We start from the raw sequence: 21307 nt of genomic DNA on the forward strand, positions 1-21307 counted from the left end.
AGAAAAATATAATAATAATTGTAGTATTTTTGCCAAAATGTTGAACCTTCCATCCACAATCAATCAATTTCAAACTGCTATAACATTTTTGCAAATATTTAGCTCAGAAAATTTTAACTAAATGCAAATTTGATTGTAAGATTGGTTGTACAACTAATCTCATTACCATTCGAATAACTTCAAACAGAGAATGAAGCCGCCGAGTCGCGCCGCCGATTTCAGTCGCCGTCGACCATTTTTTGCCAGTCGACGCCGCCGCCGAATATGTCATCATCTCGACTCAAATTTAGCCGCCAATTAATCAAAAATGTCGATTTAAATCAGAAAAATTTATATATAATTGTCGTATTTTTTCCAAAATTTTGAACACAACCAATCATATTTAAGCTGCTATAATAATTTAGCAAAAATTTAGCTCAGAAAATTTGAACGAAAAGTAAATTTGTTTGTAAGATAGGTTGTACAACTAATCTCATTACCATTCGATTAACTTCAAATTGATTTTATAATGGATAATTGTCCGCCACCGAGTGAACAAATTTATATCGGCTCAGCCGTCAAGCCGCCGCCACCGAAGGCACAAATTTAGTGTCCGCCGCCGCCGACAAAAATGGGTCGGCTTCATTCTCCGAGACTGGCAAAAACCGAGTCGCGCCGCCGACCGGTTTTTGCCAGTCGAAGCCTCCGCCGAATATATCGACTCATCTCGACTCAAAATTAGCCGCCAATTAATCAAAAAAAATATTAATTTAAATCGGAAAAATATATTAATAATTGTTGTATTTTTTGCCAAAATTATTTCTATAGACAATTTTGTTAAAATTTTATTTCTATAGAATTTTTTTTTTCAAAATTCTATTTGTATCGAAAATTTTATTTCTATAGAATTTTTTTTTAAATTTTATTTCTATAGAAAATTTTTTAAATTTTATTTCTATAGAAAATTTTGTCAAAATTTTATTTCTATAGAAAATTTTCTTAAAATTTTATGTCTATAGAAAATTTTCTCAACATTTTATTTCTATAGAAAATTTTATCGAAATTTAATATTTGTTAGACAATTTTGTTAAAATTTTATTTCTATAGAAAATGTATTTCTATCAAATTTGTTGTTTTGATATCAGATAAAACCCATTGCGTTGATTAAACTACAATAGTAGCTTAACCAACGGAGGAAAAGTATATTTGTCATTTTTTTTTTGGGCAAGGCAAGATGGACACCCGAATTTTATCAAAATTTTATTTCTATCAAAATTTTTATTTTTTATTTTTATCAAAATTTTATTTCTATATTCCTCGATTAATGATAAAACAAATACTCCCTTTTATTTAGCATAAATTTCATAAATGTCTATTTTTTTATTATATAAATTAATGTACATACTCCGAGTACATTCAAATTCTTTTATAAAAAAAATACATATTTAAGATAAATCTTTGAGGAAATAATGAAGAAAGTTATTTCTATGAAATGTCGTTTTGGCGGGTATTGTATACGAAAATGTACACAATTTAATACTTAAAATATATTGTAAATCAATCATTTTATGATATACCATCATCGTTATAAAGATGGAGTTTAGGTTAAAATAGAAAATTAAAATTGTCAATTCAATGAGATAAGGAAAAAATATTTAGATGGTGGTAAAGCCGTTTTGTGAAGCCTGTACACAAGGGAGGGCATTTACCATAAGGCCATGGTTTCTCGAAAAATATATGTAGGGGAAAGCTTAATTCCATTCTTCGTCTTCTTCCAGGGCAGCAGGAGCTGATGAGGTGACAAAATTATCGTCATTCTAAAATAAAAAGTAAAAACAAGAAAAATTTAGATTTACAAAAGCCCTTCTCAAAGCGGTAAATAGCTACCTGGGCCACTCCTTTACGAACATCCCGTCCTCCAAAGCGACTGCCACCAAAATCACCACCGCCCCCGCCACCAGAGCTATGACCCTGTAGGAATTCGGGAACTTCTTGACCAGCACCCTCTAGAATTTTGATTAAATCGTTTGCTATGCCACTATCACTTTCTGGATCAAAGAAACTAGTCGCTCGACCATTATTTCCCACACGACCTGTGCGACCAATGCGATGGACATATTCGTCAATGGATTGTGGCATATCATAGTTGACAACATGATTGACATTTTTAATATCCAGACCGCGGGCAGCCACTGAGGTGGCAATTAAAACTTTCATTTTTCCCGATTTGAAATCCGCCAGGGCTTCTTCACGTTGACGCTGTAGACGATCACCATGTATGGAAGTTGTAGGAAATTCGGTTTCCGAAAGCAGAGAAGCCAAAAAATCGGCTCCTCGTTTGGTTTCCACAAAGACTATAGTACCATCGGGATTTTCTTGTAGAATTTCCTGTAGAAATTTGGATTTTTACCTTAAATTTCCCTGAAGAAATACTAATACTTACCAATAACTTGGCACGCTTTTGGTATTTCTTGACTTCGTAAATATTTTGTGTTACATCAGAACAAGCACCTCCCACCACACCAATGGCTATGAAAATATACTCATTCAAATAGGCTCCGGCCATACGTTGGATTTCTGGAGGGAATGTGGCCGAGAACATCAAATTTTGTCTTTGATCCATACTGCGCATGGTTGGATGATTCATAATTTTCTCTACGCTCTCTTTGAAACCCATATCCAACATACGATCTGCCTCATCTAGAACTACAAAACGAATGTCCTCAAATGATATGAATCCCTTTTCGACAAAATCCAATAAACGGCCAGGAGTGCAGATTAAAATATGACTTCCACCTCTACCTATGTTTTCACCCTGATGCTTGGAGGAAGTACCACCATACACAATACGTATATTAAGATAAGACCCCAGGGCAAATTTACGGGCCTCATTGAATATTTGTATGGCCAATTCGCGGGTTGGTGATACAATTAAGGCTTGAGGCTTACCAATGGTAGTTTCGCCACCCTCATTTAACAAACTATTGATAATGGGTAACAAAAATGAGGCTGTCTTGCCCGATCCGGTTTGAGCACAAGCCATTAAGTCCCGACCAGCGGATATAACCGGTATGGCAGTCTTTTGAATGGGCGTAGGCATTTTATAGCCCGACCGTTTGACATTATTCAAAACAAGTTCTCGCAGGTTAGCATCTTCAAATGTTTGTATGGCAGCGGGAGCATTTTCACCAGTTACCTATTAGAAATCCAAGAAATTGTCATTCAAATATTTGTTAATATTATTTGCTCAAAAACAACACCTACCTGCACTGGAATACTATCGTATTTAGAGAAGTTTATACCGCTTGTAATACCAGATCCAAAGATTTCATCTTCATTTTCCGTGGGTTCTGGTGGTATATAAAATTCTCGAGGTTTTTGTGGTTCGCCACCTTCGCCTCCTTCTTCTTCGCCTTTGTTGTTGTTAAATTCACGGCGATCACCTCCACGTTCTCCATCACCACGGTCTCCGCGACCACGTCCTCGGCCACCACCGCCGCCGCGTCCACGCCCACCTCCAAAACCTCCACGTTCGCGATTATTGTAGCCTATTATGAGAAAAAAACAAGAACATAGTTAAACAAAATTTGAAAATTTATTCTGTTTGTATTCGCAAATAATCGTTTATATTGAGAATTAAAAATGTTAGTTTTTCACAAAATTTCCGAAAATTAGATTTTCGACTAAATAAAAATATTTTATCGAAATTTTATTTCTATAGAAAAATTTGTCAAAATTGTATTTCTATAGAAAATTATGTCAAAATTGTATTACTATAGAAAATTTTGTCCAAATTTTATTTCTATAAAAACGTTCGGACAAAATTTCTATAAAAACATTTGGACAAAAATTTTGTGAAAATTTTAATTGCTATAGAAAATTTTGCCAAAATTTTACTTCTATAGAAAATTTTGTCAATATTTTATTTCTATAGAAAATTTTGTCAACATTTTATTTCTATAGAAAACTTTGTCAAAATTTTATTTCTATAGAAAATTTTGTCAACATTTTATTTCTATAGAAAATTTTGTCAAAATTTTATTTCTATAGAAAATTTTGTCAAAATTTTAGTTCTATAGAAAATTTTGTCAAAATTTTAGTTCTATAGAAAATTTTGTCAAAATTTTATTTCTATAGAAAATTTTGTCAAAATTTTAATTGCTACAGAAAATTTTGTCAAAATTTTACTTCTATAGAAAATTTTGTCAAAATTTTACTTCTATAGAAAATTTTGTCAAAATTTTATTTTTATAGAAAACTTTGTCAAAATTTTGTTTCTATAGAAAATTTTGTCAAAATTTGATTTCTATAGAAAATTTTGTCAAAATTTGATTTCTATAGAAAATTTTGTCAAAATTTGATTTCGATAGAAAATTTTGTCAAAATTTGATTTCGATAGAAAATGTTGTCAAAAGTTTATTTCTATAGAAAATTTTGTCAAAATTTTATTTCTATAGAAAATTTTAGTTCTATAGAAAATTTTTGTCAAAATTTTATTTCTATAGAAAATTTATGAAGTACATTGTAATTGAAGAGGAATATTTTGCAAAATCTACCAAAATATCATAAATTCTATCAATCTACCAAACAGAAAAATACTTTCTTATATTGCAAAGAATAAGCTTCAAACAATCCAAAATGTCAAAAAAAAAGAAAAATAGTAGAAACATGTTTGCCTTCCAATTAGCACCACTCTAGTATATTGCCGTCGGCAATTGATTTACTAGAGTATGAATGCCATGTAATGACATTCAACGGCCGTATGCTGCCTTCTTCCATTGTTTTTGTTTTGTTTTTATTCAGTCTGTTTGTTTCAAAATTTTATTTCTATAGAAAATTTTGTCAAAATTTTATTTCTATATTTTATTTTCTATAGAAATAAAATTTTGACAACATTTTATTTCTATAGAAAATTTTGTCAAAATTTTATTTCTATAGAAAATTTTGTCAAAATTGTATTTCTATAGAAAAATTATGAAGTACATTTTAATTGGAGAGGAATATTTTGCAAAATTTACGAAAATATAAATTCTACCAATCTACCAAACAGTAAAATACTACAATTTTTGGTAGAATTCCACCTATTGCCAAAATTTTACTTCTATAGAAAATGTTGTCAAAATTTTAATTGCTACAGAAAATTTTGTCAAAATTTTACTTCTATAGAAAATTTTGTCAAATTTTTAATTACTATAGAAAATTTTGTCAAAATTTTACTTCTATAGAAAATTTTGTCAAAATCTTAATTGCGATAGAAAATTTTGTCAAAATTGTATTTCTATAGAAAATTTTGTCAAAATTTGATTTCGATAGAAAATTTTGTCAAAATTTTATTTCTATAGAAAATTTTGTCAAAATTTTATTTCTATAGAAAATTTTGTCAAAATTTTATTTATATAGAAAATTTTGTCAAAATTTTATTTCTATAGAAAATTTTAAAATTTTATTTCTATAGAAATTTTTGTCAAAATTTTACTTCTATAGAAAATTTTGTCAAAATTTTATTTTTATAGAAAACTTTGTCAAAATTTTGTTTCTATAGAAAATTTTGTCAAAATTTTATTTCTATAGAAAATTTTGTCAAAATTTGATTTCGATAGAAAATTTTGTCAAAATTTTATTTCTATAGAAAATTTTGTCAAAATTTTATTTATATAGAAAATTTTGTCAAAATTTTATTTCTATAGAAAATTTTATTTCTATAGAAAATTTTGTCAAAATGTTATTTCTATAGAAAATTTTGTCAAAATTTTAATTGCTATAGAAAATTTTGTCAAATTTTTAATTACTATAGAAAATTTTGTCAAAATTTTACTTCTATAGAAAATTTTGTCAAAATCTTAATTGCGATAGAAATTTTTGTCAAAATTGTATTTCTATAGAAAATGTATGAAGTATATTTTAATTGGAGCGGAATATTTTGCAAAATTTTATTTCCATAGAAAATTTTGTCAAAATTTTATTTCTATAGAAAATTTTGCCAAAATTTTATTTCTATAGAAAATTTTGTCAAAATTTTATTTCTATAGAAAATTTTAAAATTTTATTTCTATAGAAAATTTTGTCAAAATTTTATTTCTATAGAAAATTTTAGTTCTATAGAAAATTTTGTCAAAATTTTATTTCTATAGAAAATTTTAGTTCTATAGAAAATTTTGTCAAAATTTTATTTCTATAGAAAATTTATGAAGTACATTGTAATTGAAGAGGAATATTTTGCAAAATCTACCAAAATATCATAAATTCTACCAATCTACCAAACAGAAAAATACTTTCTTATATTGCAAAGAATGAGCTTCAAACAATCCAAAATGTCAAAAAAAAAAAAGAAAAATAGTAGAAACATGTTTGCCTTCCAATTAGCACCACTCTAGTAATGCCGTCGGCAATCGATTTACTAGAGTATGAATGCCATGTAATGACATTCAACGGCCGTATGCTGCCTTCTTCCATTGTTTTTGTTTTGTTTTTATTCAGTCTGTTTCAAAATTTTATTTCTATAGAAAATGTTGTCAAAATTTTATTTCTATAGAAAATTTTGTCAAAATTTTATTTCTATAGAAAATTTTGTCAAAATTGTATTTCTATAGAAAATGTATGAAGTACATTTTAATTGGAGAGGAATATTTTGCAAAATCTACGAAAATATCATAAATTCTACCAATCTACCAAACAGTAAAATACTACAATTTTTGGTAGAATTCCACCTATTGTGGCAAACGTTGCCAGACTAAAAAAATCCAAGTCGATTTTTCGAATTTTTTCATTAAAAGTCGATTAGTCGATTTTGGACTCTATTAGAAGTCGACTAGACGATTTGCTCACCATTAAAGTTCAATTAGAAGGTTTAACTCAATCAAAAAAAAAAAAAAAATAAAAATCGTGGGTGAGATTATTTTGTGTTTTGCAAAAATTCGATTTTCCAGTAGCGTTACAAAAGTCGAAAGTAACTTTTTGAATTTTTTTAAATCGATTTGGATTTATTTTCTACATTGTCTTCGACTTCTGAGGTTTATCAAAATCGTCTAATTGAACCTTTAACGAAATAATCTAAAATTCGTATTTGAATTGAAAGGGAATGTGATATAAGCTCGACTTTGTAATAATCGTAAAAATTTTGAAAGTCGATTTTTTTCAATTTGTTAGAAGTCAAAAACTAAACTTTTCCAAATTTATTAACAACCGACATTAGAAAAATTTGAATTTAAAGTCATAAAATTTTAAATTATTCAAAAAGTCACCTTTTTCAAATTTGTCCAAGGTCCTAAGTCGAGAAATCGACTTTTAGAAAGCCGCGACGTCAAAAGTCCAAATTTTATTTTTAATCTTCGTAAAAGTTGAAAAATCGAATTTTCCAAAATTTGAAAAAAATTGGAAATTCGAATTTCTAAAATTGTAAACATGGAAAATTATACTGCCAAATTTGAAAATAGTGGAACAGTCGAAAATTGCGAATTTTGAAAAAATTGGATTCTAACTAGCTGAAAGCCTCCTAAATCTGTAAAATTAGAAATTTCGAATTTTTAAAATTGTAAACATGGAAAATTACTGCAAATTTTGAAAGAAAAAATAGGAAAGTTGAGGACATCAAAAGAGGAACTGCCGAAAATTCAACATTTTGCAAACAAAAATTGATTCTAGCTAGTTGAAAAAGATCCATCAATATTTAGTTCAATTTTAAGGGACCTCATACAGGAATATATCAAAACCTAGAGATCGACTTTTATCGTGAAGGATGGGGACGATCTTTGAATACAGGTTCTCGACATAGAGGAGTTTTATCACCTCTGCTTTAAACTGCTGCTATAAAAAAATCTATTCCATTCCTTTCTTACGCAAGAACAGATATCACGCGCATACACAGTGGCAAAGACAAAAAGTTTCAAAAAACGCATGTATAAATACCCTAAATTCCATATTGTATCTATTATCACTATAGTGTTTCACCCAACATGACAACTCTTGGGTTGAAAACAGGATTATTTATATATCCAAGCAGACATGCTAGAAATGGCTTGTAAATGGTATGACACCACGGTTACCACAGTTGGTAGAATTCTACCAAAAAACTGGTAGATTTTTTACTGTTTGGTAGATTGGTAGAATACTTGACATTTTGGTAGATTTTGCGAAATATTTCTCTCTATAAATTTTCTATAGAAATAAAATTTTGCAAAAATTTTCTATAGAAATAAAATTTTGCAAAAATTTTCTATAGAAATAAAATTTTGGCAACATTTTTTATAGAAATAACATTTTGCAAAAATTTTCTATAGAAATAAAATTTTGGCAAAATTTTCTATAGAAATAAAATTTTGCAAAAATTTTCTATAGAAATAAAATTTTGCAAAAATTTTCTATAGAAATAAAATTTTGCAAAAATTTTCTATAGAAATAAAATTTTGCAAAAATTTTCTATAGAAATAAAATTTTGGCAAAAATTTTCTATAGAAATCAAATTTTGGCAAAATTTTCTCAAGGAATAAAATTTTGACAAAATTTTCTATAGAAATACAATTTTGGCAAAATTTTCTATAGAAATACAATTTTGGCAAAATTTGCTTTAGAAATACAATTATGTAAACAATTTTTTATAGAAATAAAATTTTTACAAAATTTTCTATAGAAATAAAATTTTGGCAAAATTTTCTATAGAAATAAAATTTTGCAAAAATTTTCTATAGAAATAAAATTTTGACAAAATTTTCTATAGAAATAAAATTTTGAGAAAATTTTCTATAGAAATAAAATTTTGGCAAAATTTTCTATAGAAATTAAATTTTGGCAAAATTTTCTATAGAAATACAATTTTGGCAAAATTTGCTTTAGAAATACAATTATGTAAACAATTTTTTATAGAAATAAAATTTTGACAAAATTTTCTATAGAAATAAAATTTTGGCAAAATTTTCTATAGAAATAACATTTTGCAAAAATTTTCTATAGAAATAAAATTTTGCAAAATTTTTTTATAGAAATAAAACTTTGCCAAAATTTTCTATAGAAATAAAATTTTGGTAAAAATTTCTATGAAATAAAATGTTGGCAAAATTTTCTATAGAAATAAAATTTTGACAAAATTTTCCATGGAAATAAAATTTTGACAAAATTTGCTATAGAAATAAAATTTTTGGCAAAATTTTCTATAGAAATAAAAATTTGACAACATTTTCTATAGAAATAAAATTTTGGCAACATTTTCTATAGAAACAAAATTTTGGCAAAATTTTCTATAGAAATAAAATGTTCTATAGAAATTAAATTTTGGCAAAATTTTCTATAGAAATACAATTTTGTAAAAATTTTTTATAGAAAAAAAAATGTGTGATAAGTACTAAGTCTTATATAATGTATGTCAGATAATAATTTTAATTTTATTTTTATATTATTTTTTTTTTTTGTTTTTTTTTTTTTTTTGTTTTTTGTTATGTTAAATGTTAATTTAATTTTTATGCTGCATGTATTGTCTCATCCCTAACGTTGTGTTAGCAGATGTTGACTAGTTACTGAGTAGCTGTAAATTCTTTAATTAATTTGTTTAATTTTTATTTATTTTTTATTTATTTTTTTATATATATATTTTTTAGTTAGTTTTTAGTTTTTTTTTATTTAGTTTGTATTATGTTATATCATTTTTTTATTTATTTTATTGAGTCTCTTTACTAGCTTTTTATGTTAGTATTGCTGTCTTACTCACATATTCATGTTTTTTTTTACTTTTTTATTTTGTTTTTATTGTTCTTATTTTTTAATTTTTTAAATTGATAATTTAATTTATTTTTTTTTTAAATAGTTTTTTTTCTTAATTTTGTTAATTGTTTTAATTATTGCGTATTTGTTTGTTTCAAATTCAGTTTAGTCACTTATTGATACTATTTTTGTTATTAATTTCTAGTTTTTAAGCGCATAATTTTTATAATTTGTTATTATTGCTATGTTTGCGTAGTTTTGGAATCCGTATAGGCTTTGCAGCTTGGATTCGCCAAGAAAAAATAAATAAATAAATAAATAAATAACGCATGGTCCACAAAAATTAGCCATTAACAACCTGCTGAATGGATCGAATTCCGGATAAAAATCAATAGATTTCAAAGTAGCAAGAGGCAGAAGCAAAACCTATGATCCAAGAAGATTACACAGAATCAACCATTAAAGACCTTCATGGATTTAAAACATGTAGCAAGTGATGATGTATGCCTATAGATGGCTATTTATTCTGCATACAAATTTAAATATATTAACAAAAAAAAATCATAAATTTAAATTTAAGCACTTATGTTAAATTTAACTGCCTGAATGTTTGGTCTCTTCCCCATCTTCACAAATAGAACTCTTCCTTTCTGAACGATTGCCAGTTTTAAAATCCATGGGCCTGTCGCTTTTGTATAACTTCATCTGTATATAATGGAAACCATAATTAACCCGACCATGAGACCTGGCTAAATGTGGCAATGACTGTGGGTTCAGTATAAAAACCGCATGCCTCCTTGGTCCAACTATCTTATCCAAATGCCAAATTTTCCAATCATCAGTTGGAAAGTCTGGATTACATTGCTTTAGTCTACACAAAATAGATTCAGGGTCAGGAGGGTTGGCAGGTATCCAAGCATGTGCTTTTGGTCTAGCCGGCGGTATGTTCTTCTTAGTATTCTCAACAAATTCCAAAGCAGGATGTACTTACATGGCAAATATGTCAAAAATGATATACATTGGATATTAGTGGATAAAATATAAAATTTATTAAAAATAGCCAGTAAATATACGAAAGTTAAGATCATACTACAAAACAGGGGACAAAAATTAGTACAAAGAATAATTTTAATAATACAAATTTAGTAATAATTTAGTACGTATAAAATTCATAAAAATAATTTTTAAAAAAATTCCAAAACAAAAGATATTAAAATTGCAAAAAAAAGTTATATAGAAATTGATTAGGATTAGACAAGAAATTGTTATTTTGGCGAAACATATAAACATTTTCAATTACAAACAAATTAAAGCAATTTTATAAATATGTGGTTTAAAATTAATCATAAAAAACCTAGTAATTAGTAATTAAAACACAAATAATAAATAAAATATATTGAAAAAAAAAAATATGTGAAACTGAAAAAACCGCATGGGAAATGCATAGAAATCGAATAAAATTTAATACAACAAAGCTAAAATCCAACTGTAGTTCCCGAAGATAAAGAGAATAGAAAAAAATTTAAAAAATATCCCAAAAAACAAATTAAAAATATCCCCAAAAAATCTAATTCTAATTACTCTGTGAAAATAATACAGAATTAAATTTATGTTGAGTTCATATAATTTTAAAATGGTTAAAGAAATTCAAATAATAGGATTTCAATATTAAAATCACAAGACCATCCTTTACACGGTCTTTATTAAAGCGGGAAAAAGCTTGTAGTGAACTCCACCTTAAGACAACAAAAACTATTTAAATATGTATAAACAAACAAAGAAACTTAGATAAATCTGGCGGGATTTCTTCCTATAATCACCCACCTTAAGACAACAAAAACTATTTAAATATAAACATATAATATAATATTAAAAAAAAAAAAAAAACTTAGATAACACTGACGGGATTTTTTTTCCCTATAATTATATCTGTAGGATAAAAATGTTATTATTCTATTCACTTGGGATTAAGGAAAATAAACCATTTAAATTTTCAAAAAACAAAAATGCTTAAAATTTAATTATTAATAAAAATATTTTAAAACCAACAGTCAAAAAGGCAGATTTCAGAGATTTTGCAGATTTCAGAGATTTTTCATCGAAATGTGTTATGCTCATAAAATTGTGTCAAAAATTTTAATAAACATTCTGGTGTCTCTTATTGTTGTTGCAATTTCGAAATGGAAACTTTGTGAAATTTTTTCACGATTTTTGGAATTACTTAGAATTGTGCAACTCCAAAAGGAGTCAATATATTGGCAAAATTCTTTTTTGGTTGTTTTATTTTATTAAAAAAAAGGGATTATTTATTAATTATTTGAAAACAAAAATACATAGAAATCGAATAAAATTTAATACAACAAAGCTAAAATCCAACTGTAGTTCCCGAAGATAGAGAGAATAGAAAAAAAAATTTTAAAATATCCCAAAAATCCAATTCTAATTATTCTGTGAAAATATTAAAAGCGGGAATAGCTTGTAGTGAAACCCAACTTAAGATAACAAAAACTATTTAAATATAAACAAAAAAACTTAGATAAAACTGACGCGATTTTGTTTTTTAATAAAAACACAAACAATAAAATTTGAACAAAAAAAAATAAATAAATAAAATATATAAAAAAAATTATGTGCAAGTGGAAAAAAATGGGAAATACATAGAAATCGAATAAAATTTAATACAACAAAGCTAAAATCCAACTGTAGTTCCCGAAGATAAAAAGATAGAAAAAAATTTTAAAAATATCCCAAAAAAATCCAATTCTAATTGCTCTGTGAAAATAATACAGAATTAAATTGAGCTCATATAATTTTAAAATGGTAAAAAAATAAAATTTAAATAATAGGATTTCGATATTAAAATCACAAGGCCATCCTTTACACGGTCTTTATTAAAGAGGGAAAAAGCTTGTAGTGAAACCCACCTTAAGACAACAAAAACTATTTAAATATAAACATATGATATTAAAAAAAAACAGATAAAACTGACGGGATTTTTTCCTATAATTATATCTGTAGGATAAAAATGCTATTATTCACTTGGGATTAAGGAAAATAAACCATTTTAATTTTCAAAAAAAAAAAAATGCTTAAAATTTAATTATTAATAAAAAAATTTTAAAACCAACAGTCAAAAAGGAAAAGATTTCAGAGATTTTGCCCATTCATCGATATATCGAAATATGTTATGCTCATAAAATTGTGTCAAAAATTTTTATTAAAATTCTGGTGTCTCTTATTGTTGTTGCAATTTCGAAATGGAAACTTTGTGAAATTTTTTCACGATTTTTGGAATTACTTAGAATTGTGTAACTCCAAAAGGAGTCAATATATTTGCAAAATTCTTTTTTGGTTTGTTTATTTTAATTTAAAAAAACCAAAAAAAGTGGAATTTTTTATTATTTATTTGAAAACAAAAAATCGAATAAAATTTAATACAACAAAACTGTAGTTTCCGAAGATAAAAAGAATAGAAAAAAATTTTACAAATATCCCAAAAAAAATCAAATTTTAATTACTCTGTGAAAATAATACAGAAATAAATTAATGTTGAGTTCATATAATTTTAAAATGGTAAAAAAATAAAATTCAAATAATAAGATTTCGATATTAAAATCACAAGGCCATCCTTTACACGGTCTTTATTAAAGCGGGGAAAAGCTTGTAGTGAAACCCACCTTAAGACAATAAAAACTATTTAAATAAAAACAAACAAAAAAACTTAGATAAAAATGAGGGGATTTCTTCCTACAATCATCCACCTTAAGACAACAAAAACTATTTAAATAAAAAAATAAAAAAAACAGATACAACTGACGGGATTTTTTTCCTATAATTGTATCTGTAGGATAAAAATGCTATTATTCTATTCACTTGGGATTAAGGAAAATAAACCATTTTAATTTTCATAATTAATTAAAATTTAATTATTAATAAAAAAAATTTTAAAACCAACAGTCAATAAGGCAAAGATTTCAGAGATTTTGCCCATTCATCGATATATCGAAATGTGTTATGCTCATAAAATTGTGTCAAAAATTTTAATAATAATTCTGTTGTCTCATTGTTGTTGCAATTTCGAAATAGAAACTTTGTGAAAAAGGTCACAATATTTGCAATTCTTGTTTGGTTTTTTATTTTATTTTTAAAAAACCACAAAAAAGAGGAATTATTAATTATTAATTTGAAAACAAAAATACATAGAAATCGAAAAAAAAAATTAAAACAACAAAGCTAAAATCCAACTGTAGTTCCCGAAGATAAAGAGAATAGAAAAAAAATTTTAAATATCCCCAAAAAAAATCCAATTCTAATTACAAGGAGTCAATATATTTGCAAAATTATTTTTTGGTTTTTTATTTTATTAGAATAAAAAAAACGAAGAGGAATTATTTATTATTAAAACAAAGCAAATTCCCCTATATTTAAAATACTTTTTTTATAGAAAGTATTTTCCAATTTTTAATTTTTCTAAATATATAAAATTTTTGCAAATATATCGTCATAGAATAAGGAAAATGAACCATTTTAATTTTCAATAAAAAAGATGATTAAAATTTAATTATTAATAAAAAATTTTAAAACCGACAGTCAAAAAGGCAAAGATTTCAGAGATTTTGCCCATGTATCGAAATGTGTTATGCTCATAAAATTGTGTTAAAAATTTTAATTAAAATTCTGGTGTCTCTTATTGTTGTTGCAATTTCGAAATAGAAACTTTGTGAAATTTTACACGATTTTTGGAATTACTTAGAATGGCGTAACTCCAAAAGGTTTTTTTTTTGTTTTTTTATTTTATTTAAAAAAAAGAGGAATTATTTATTATTAAAACAAAACAAACTCCTCTATATTTAAAATACTTGTTTTTATAGAAAGTATTTTCCAATTTTTTAATTTTTCCTTTTTAATTCTTAAAAAAATCGAATTTTTGCAAATATATCGAGTTGTCCAAAAAGGTCATAGAATAAAAAAAGTCAATAGATTCAAGCAAATGAAGTAGCGAGTGGGTGATGTTAGCAAAATCTTAATGGGCTGGGGGCTGGAGAAAAACAGAAATCAAGAAGATTCCAAAGACATGGCAGATGTAAAACATATGGTCCAAAAAGGTCACAAAATCAAACATTAAAACCATGGAATTCCGAAAAAAGTCAATATATTCAAAAGCAGCCAGCTTTAATTTAAAAAAATTGTAATTTAAAAATATTTTATGATTGAAAAGTGGGATGATTTTTGTTTTGATTAATTTTTAAACCCAGAAAAACATACTCTTATCGATTGATGACTTAACTGGTAAATCAATCGATAAAAGTATATATTTTTTTTTGGTTTAATTCTAAATCTAAAACTTCGAGGAAATTGCAGTTTTACGATGAAAGCTATTAATTAAAAAAATTGTAATTTAAAAATATTTAATGATTGAAAAGTGGGATGATTTTTGCTTTGATTAATTTTTAAACCCATAAAAACATAATCTTATCGATTGAAAAACGTCGAGGAAATTGCAGCTTTACGACTTACAAATTTCTCGTAATTTCTTCTCTTTTTTGTACAAGCTATTGCTGCTATGAAAAATCCTTTAACTTCTAACAATTTTCTTATAATTCCCACAAAACAACAGTTTATTGAAAATCGAACATTTTCTGTCCATTTTTATGCCATATTCAATTCGAAAATCTCATTTGGCCGTGTAAAGGGACTAAAGTCTTTTTGTTTTACAATAAAGACCAAGTACAGCCATCTTCACCTATTGATATCAAATTTGCCGCTTTCAATTCCAAAGCAAAAGAAAATCCCATTGCTGCCGATAGTCGATCCTGTATGCATGGCATTTTAGTAAAATCAAACGACACATGCTGTACGAGATTTTTAATTATATTCATTTGTACATTTAAACGCTTCGTGGGAATATTGAAAAGAATTTCGGGTTCAAAAGTTTCGTAATTTTGTTGGATAGATCCAGCGGCGATTTCTTCTTGTAATTTTCTGGTATGACTTTTGAATAGCTTTTTGCAAAGGTCAAAATTAGAGCATATCTTTGAGATCTCGGTGGTATTTCTTTTTACCATTTCATAATATCTCTCATTGTGTGTAGGAAGAGCAGCAGCGATACTAGTCATAGATTCTTGATTTGAAACTATAGCTGATGGTGGTGGTGATGGTGGTGGTGGTGGTGCTTCTGCTGCCGATGCTAAATTAGGAATCATATTGTTGTCCTCCTCCTCCTCTAAACCCATGATTAGAGGTTGTGAAGCTGGTAGTGATTGTGATTCTGATAATGGTGGTGGTGGTGGTGATACTTGTTCTATGACATTCTGCAAGAGAGTGTGCAGAAAATCCGAAACATCATTATTGGAGTCAGACTCTACCACCAGGTCATTTTGTTTCATATTTTCCATTTGTTTTACTAAGTTTCTAGGACGTTTAAATTTTGGACGACGTACTTTTCGTTCGGGTGCCACAGCATTTCCATAACTTACACCCTGTAGTCTTTCACGTAAAATAGATTGCCAATCTCTATACCAACCACTAGAGGAGGACTCGGGCTGTTGAACACCATTTACAGAAGTAGTTATGGGATTTTCACAAGTCGCAGCAGCATCAACCACAAGAAGAGTATCTTCTTCCGGAATTACTTCCTCGGGAATTTTAGGAAATGGTGGTGGTGGTAAATGCTTAGTACGATTAATAGGCACATCAGCATTCTCATTTGTAGGCATAGAGAATACCGTTGGTTCCAATGTCCTACGAGCGGAAGTTCCAACTGATATATCAATTGAACGCAATGGTGTGGATGATATTGTTTCACTCATCGAACGTTTCTCCAAGAGATCTATGAAACGATTCTCTTCTATAGCAGATGATGAATTTATACCCCCACCACCACCATATTCATTTATTGAAGGAGTTTCTTGTGATTGAGGAATAAGCACAACAGAATCTGGTGGTTCTATGCATATAGAAGGTATGTTGGAGGCTGAATTAAATTGTTCCGATTGTTGTGTGGCCCCAGTTGTTGATGCTGCAACTGCAGATTCCTTGACAGCAATTGCCGAATATGGGGGTTTGAAAATTTCTATTCTCTGTATTTGTATTCCACTATCGGGTGTTATCAGACGTTGTTTACCACCAATGACTTCTCTGCTAGAGCTTATATCTACAGATGTTGTAGGTAGACTAATTCTAGGTGGTGGCATTAAATCCGAATCTTCGATAATCGGTGGTAATTCTCCCATTATTTCCTCCATATGCCTATTGTTTACATAAAATAACAAAATTGACAATATATAGGAAGATCAGAACAAAAACCAAAATAGAGGATTACTCCTTTAGGGTCCCCAAAAGCCTATAAAAAAGTCAACTCGTTCAAAATTTTATTTCTATAGAAAGAAAATTTTGCCAGAACATACATTTTGTCAAAATTTTATTTCTATAGAAAATTTTGTCAAAATTTAATTTTCTATAGAAAATTTTGTCTTAAATTTATAACTATCGAAAATTTTGTCAACATTTTATTTCTATCGAAAATTTTGTCAAAATTTTATTTCTATAGAAAATTTATTCAAAATTTTATTTCTACAGAAAATTTTTTCAAAATTTTATTTCTATTAAAATTTTGTATTAAATTTTGTCAAAATTGTATTTTCTATAGAAAATTTTGTCTTAAATTTATTACTATAGAAAATTTTGTCAACATTTTATTTCTATAGAACTCTTTTCAAAATTCTATTTCTATTAAAAACTTTGTCAAAATTTTATTTCTATAGAAATTTTTGACAAAATTTTATTTCAATAAAAATTTTGTCAAAATTTTATTCCTCTAGAAAATTTTGTCAAAATTTTATTCCTCTAGAAAATTTTGTCAAAATTTTATTCCTATAGAAAATTTTGTCACAATTCTATTTTTATAGAAAATTTTGTCAAAATTTTATTCCTATAGAAAATTTTCTCAAATTTTTATTTCTATAGAAAAATTTCTCAAAGTTTTATTTATATAGAAAATTTTCTTAAAATTTTATTTCTATAGAAAATTTTGTCCTAAATTTATTACTATAGAAAATTGTGTCTTAAATTTATTTCTATAGAAAATTTCGTCAAAATTTTATTTCAATACAAAATTTTGTCAAAATTTTATTTCTATAGAAAATTTTGTCCAAATTTTATTTCAATACAAAATTTTGTCAAATTTTATTTCTATACAAAGTTTTGCCAAATTTTATTCCATAGAAAATTTTGTCAAAATTTTATTTCTATAGAAAATTTTGTCAAAATTTAATTTTCTATAGAAAATTTTGTCTTAAATTTATTACTATAGAAAATTTTGTCTTAAATTTACTACTATAGAAAATTTTGTCTTAAATTTACTACTATAGAAAATTTTGGCAAAATTTTATCTCTATAGAAAATTTTGTCAACATTTTATTTCTATAGAAATTTTTTTCAAAATTTTATTTCTATTAAAAACTTTGTCAAAATTTTATTTCTATAGAAATTTTTGTCAAAATTTTATTTCTATAGAAAATTTTGTCAAAATTTTATTTCTATGAAAAATTTTGTCAAAATTTTATTTCTCTAGAAAATTTTGTCAAAATTATATTTCTATAGAAAATTTTGCCAAAATTATATTTCTATATAAAATTTTGTCAAAATTTTATTTCTATAGAAAATTTTGTCAAAATTTTATTTCTATAGAAAATTTTCTCAAAATTTTATTTCTATAGACAATTTTGTCAAAATTTTCTATATATAGAAAATTTTGTCAAAATTTTATTTCTATAGAAAATTTTGTCAAAATTTTATTTCTATACACATTTTTGTCAAAATTTTATTTCTATATAGAATTTTGTCAATTTTTTTTTTTTTTCTATACAAAACTTTGTCAACATTTTATTTCTATACAAAATTTTGTCAACATTTTATTTCTATAGATAGTTTTGTCAAAATTTAATTTCTATTGAGGATTTTGTCAAAATTTTATTTCCATAGAAATTTTTGACAAAATTTTATTTCTATAGAAAAAATTTTGTCAAAATTTTATTTCTATACAAAATTTTGTCAACATTTTATTTCTATACAAAATTTTGTCAACATTTTATTTCTATAGAGAATTTTGTCAAAATTTAATTTCTATTGAGGATTTTGTCAAAATTTTATTTCAATAAAAATTTTGTCAAAATTTTATTCCTATAGAAATGTTTGTCAAAATTTGATTTCTATAGAAAATTTTGTCAAAATTTGATTTCTATAGAAAATTTTGTCACCGTGGTGCAATGGGAGCCACCGTGGTGAAATGGTTAGTATGCCCGCCTTGCATACACACGGTCGTGGGTTCGATTCCTGCTTCGACCGAACACCAAAAATATTTTTCAGCGGTAGATTATCGCACCTCAGCAATGCTGGTGACATTTCTGAGGGTTTCAAAGCTTCTCTAAGTGGTTTCACTGCAATGTGGAACACCGTTCGGACTCGGCTATAAAAAGGTCCCTTGTCATTGAGCTTAACATGGAATCGGGCAGCACTCAGTGATAAGAGAGAAGTTGACCAATGTGGTATCACAATGGACTAAATAGTCTAAGTGAGCCTGATACATCGGGCTGCCTGCCACCCAACCTAACTTTTGTCAAAATTTTATTTCTATAGAAAATTTCGTCAGAATTTTATTTCTATAGAAAATTTTGTCACAATTCTATTTCTATAGATAATTTTGCCCAAATTTTATTTCTATAGAAAATGTTGTCCAAATTTTATTTTCTATAGAAATTTTATTTATAGAGAATTTTGTCAAAATTTTATTTCTACAGAAAATTTTGTCAAAATAGCTCTTACAAAATCAACCTTTATGATTTTTGCCTCCCAATGGATAAAAATCCAAAAATGCCTATTTTCTTGTAACATACAGGGTGTCTCATTTTTAATTCCCATATTGTGGAAGAAATCAATGCAAATTCAGTAAAAGCTGCCAAAGTGGATATCGATCCCGTCTCGTAAATTTGTTCGGCGTCCACTAACAAGAGAGGGGGTTGTTAATTTTCATATGAAAATATAACAATCGTCTCACGAAAATTGTCCGTATTTTAGAAAGGGTCCCACTTTTGAGAGTGTCCAAGAAGTTTAAGGAAATTCAGAAAAATAAAAATTTACCCTGTTATGTTACCGATTGTAGTAACATTTTGTTCAGCGACCGCAGATCCCAATTGTCCCAATGATGATGATTCATTTATAACCCCCAACAATTTATCTGCCATTGGTAATGGCAAGCTGTCATCAGTTTCCATACCGGATACGCCTTGACGTGCTTCCAAAAGACTTGAAACACCTTCCACATTTGACATGACATTTGTGTCCTTCGTATGGCATTCTTCTAGTTGAGGTGGCTGATTTCCATTTTTCGCTGGGAATACATTTGGAGGTTCTTGAGGTCCGTGGTGTTGCTGCTGTTCATCTTCCATAATGAGTAATACAGAATTGGCAGCTTGCGAACTTGTAATCGATCCGATTTCTACCATATCTCTGTTGTGTAATTCATATGAAAATTCCTCTCTCAGAAGTTCCATATCCATAGGAAAATAGAAAATGGAGGAATTTAAATTTAATTTAACCCTGGGCAAAGGAGCGATTTCCAAAATTGTGCAAGATGGCATGGGAAAACGTAGTGCATATTCTTCTTCTGTAAGATAACGATGACGGGTGCGAGAAGCAGGCGTCGGATGTGTTGGAGATGGTGATTGTGCTGTTCTTTTGCGTGCCTTAGATGGTGTTATCCTTCGTGGAGTAGTGTGGTCACTATAATTTTTGGTAGCTTGAGATCTTAGACTATAACGTGTTTGATTTTTCTCTGTAGGATGACGATGACTTTCTTTTTCTGCCATTTCCTTTTCTTGTAGTGGCGCAAAATCATCCATGGGGTGGTCATGTAGTAGACATTCTTCTGGTAAATCATCCAGTACTATTGACTCCCTTAAATCTAGGCGAGGTGGTGGTCGTAAGCCAAGGTCTTGTATTTCTTCGACATCATCTAAAAATCTACGAAAATCTCTTTGGAATCCCTCTACAAACGCAGGTTGATCAATTACAACTTCTAATGTGGGTAACATCATCGAGAGATCCTCTTCGTTAATGCCATCTATACCAAGACGTAATCCTATATCCTCCTGGGATATTTGATGAAGATCTTCGTTATGGCCACTTCTACTCACAATCATGGGTTCTGTTTGCACAGAATCAACATTGGCCCTAGCTGAGTGTTTGGCGGTATTTGTCTTTTTACGCATTTTCATTTTCTTTCCTTTGGAAAATTCAGCCTGTTTTTGTTTTAGACATTTTTCATATACTTCCATGATATATTTAAATATTGTGAATTTTTGTAAAAGATTTGCTTTTTTAAATAATTCTGGAAGTTGTTGACAAAACGTTCTCATTTGCTCCAATTGATTTTCATTGACTTTGTTTAACGGTATAAATTTAAATATAGGATTTATATAAAAACCCCCCTGCTGTTGTGGATTAGTGTTTTGAGCTAGATTGGTGTTAGGAGAAAAAAACAAACAAAAACAATAGCCAACACAAATACTTGTCACTAGGAGGACGGACATGAGACATTTTTACATCTAAATACACATTTACATTTAATTTATAATATTAT

The 21307-nt window shown here is 27.4% G+C and overlaps 2 protein-coding genes across 4 annotated transcripts in view; both read right to left on the bottom strand.

The window, feature by feature from the left end:
* Window positions 1-1323: 1323 nt before the first annotated feature.
* Window positions 1324-21307, bottom strand: part of vas (ATP-dependent RNA helicase vasa) — a 68603-nt gene continuing 48619 nt past the window's right edge. For all 3 annotated transcript variants that reach the window (XM_075293873.1, XM_075293874.1, XM_075293872.1), the window contains exons 5-8: window positions 3244-3527; window positions 2423-3175; window positions 1867-2367; window positions 1324-1796 (exon numbers count right to left, since the gene is read on the bottom strand). In XM_075293873.1, the coding sequence (XP_075149988.1) occupies window positions 1731-1796; window positions 1867-2367; window positions 2423-3175; window positions 3244-3527 (1604 nt within the window). In that variant the 3' untranslated portion in view covers window positions 1324-1730. The remainder of the gene's footprint in view (window positions 1797-1866; window positions 2368-2422; window positions 3176-3243; window positions 3528-21307) is intronic.
* LOC142224061 (uncharacterized) lies at window positions 15245-21276 on the bottom strand. Its single transcript, XM_075293869.1, has 2 exons — window positions 19807-21276; window positions 15245-16917 (listed from the first exon to the last, which is right to left on the bottom strand). The coding sequence occupies exons 1-2, from the start codon at window positions 21255-21257 to the stop codon at window positions 15381-15383; spliced, it is 2988 nt and encodes a 995-aa protein (XP_075149984.1). The 5' UTR covers window positions 21258-21276; the 3' UTR covers window positions 15245-15380.

This window comes from Haematobia irritans, chromosome 2 (genome assembly GCF_050003625.1).
Source record: "Haematobia irritans isolate KBUSLIRL chromosome 2, ASM5000362v1, whole genome shotgun sequence".
Lineage (NCBI taxonomy): Eukaryota > Metazoa > Arthropoda > Insecta > Diptera > Muscidae > Haematobia > Haematobia irritans.

Excerpts from the sequence above, each read along its gene's own strand:
- LOC142224061 (XM_075293869.1), bottom strand. The coding sequence starts at position 21,257 with ATGTCCGTCCTCCTAGTGACAAGTATTTGTGTTGGCTATTGTTTTTGT. Across the intron at positions 16,918-19,806 it reads ACAATCGGTAACATAACAGG|GCATATGGAGGAAATAATGG; the intron begins GTAAATTTTTAT and ends TGTAAACAATAG.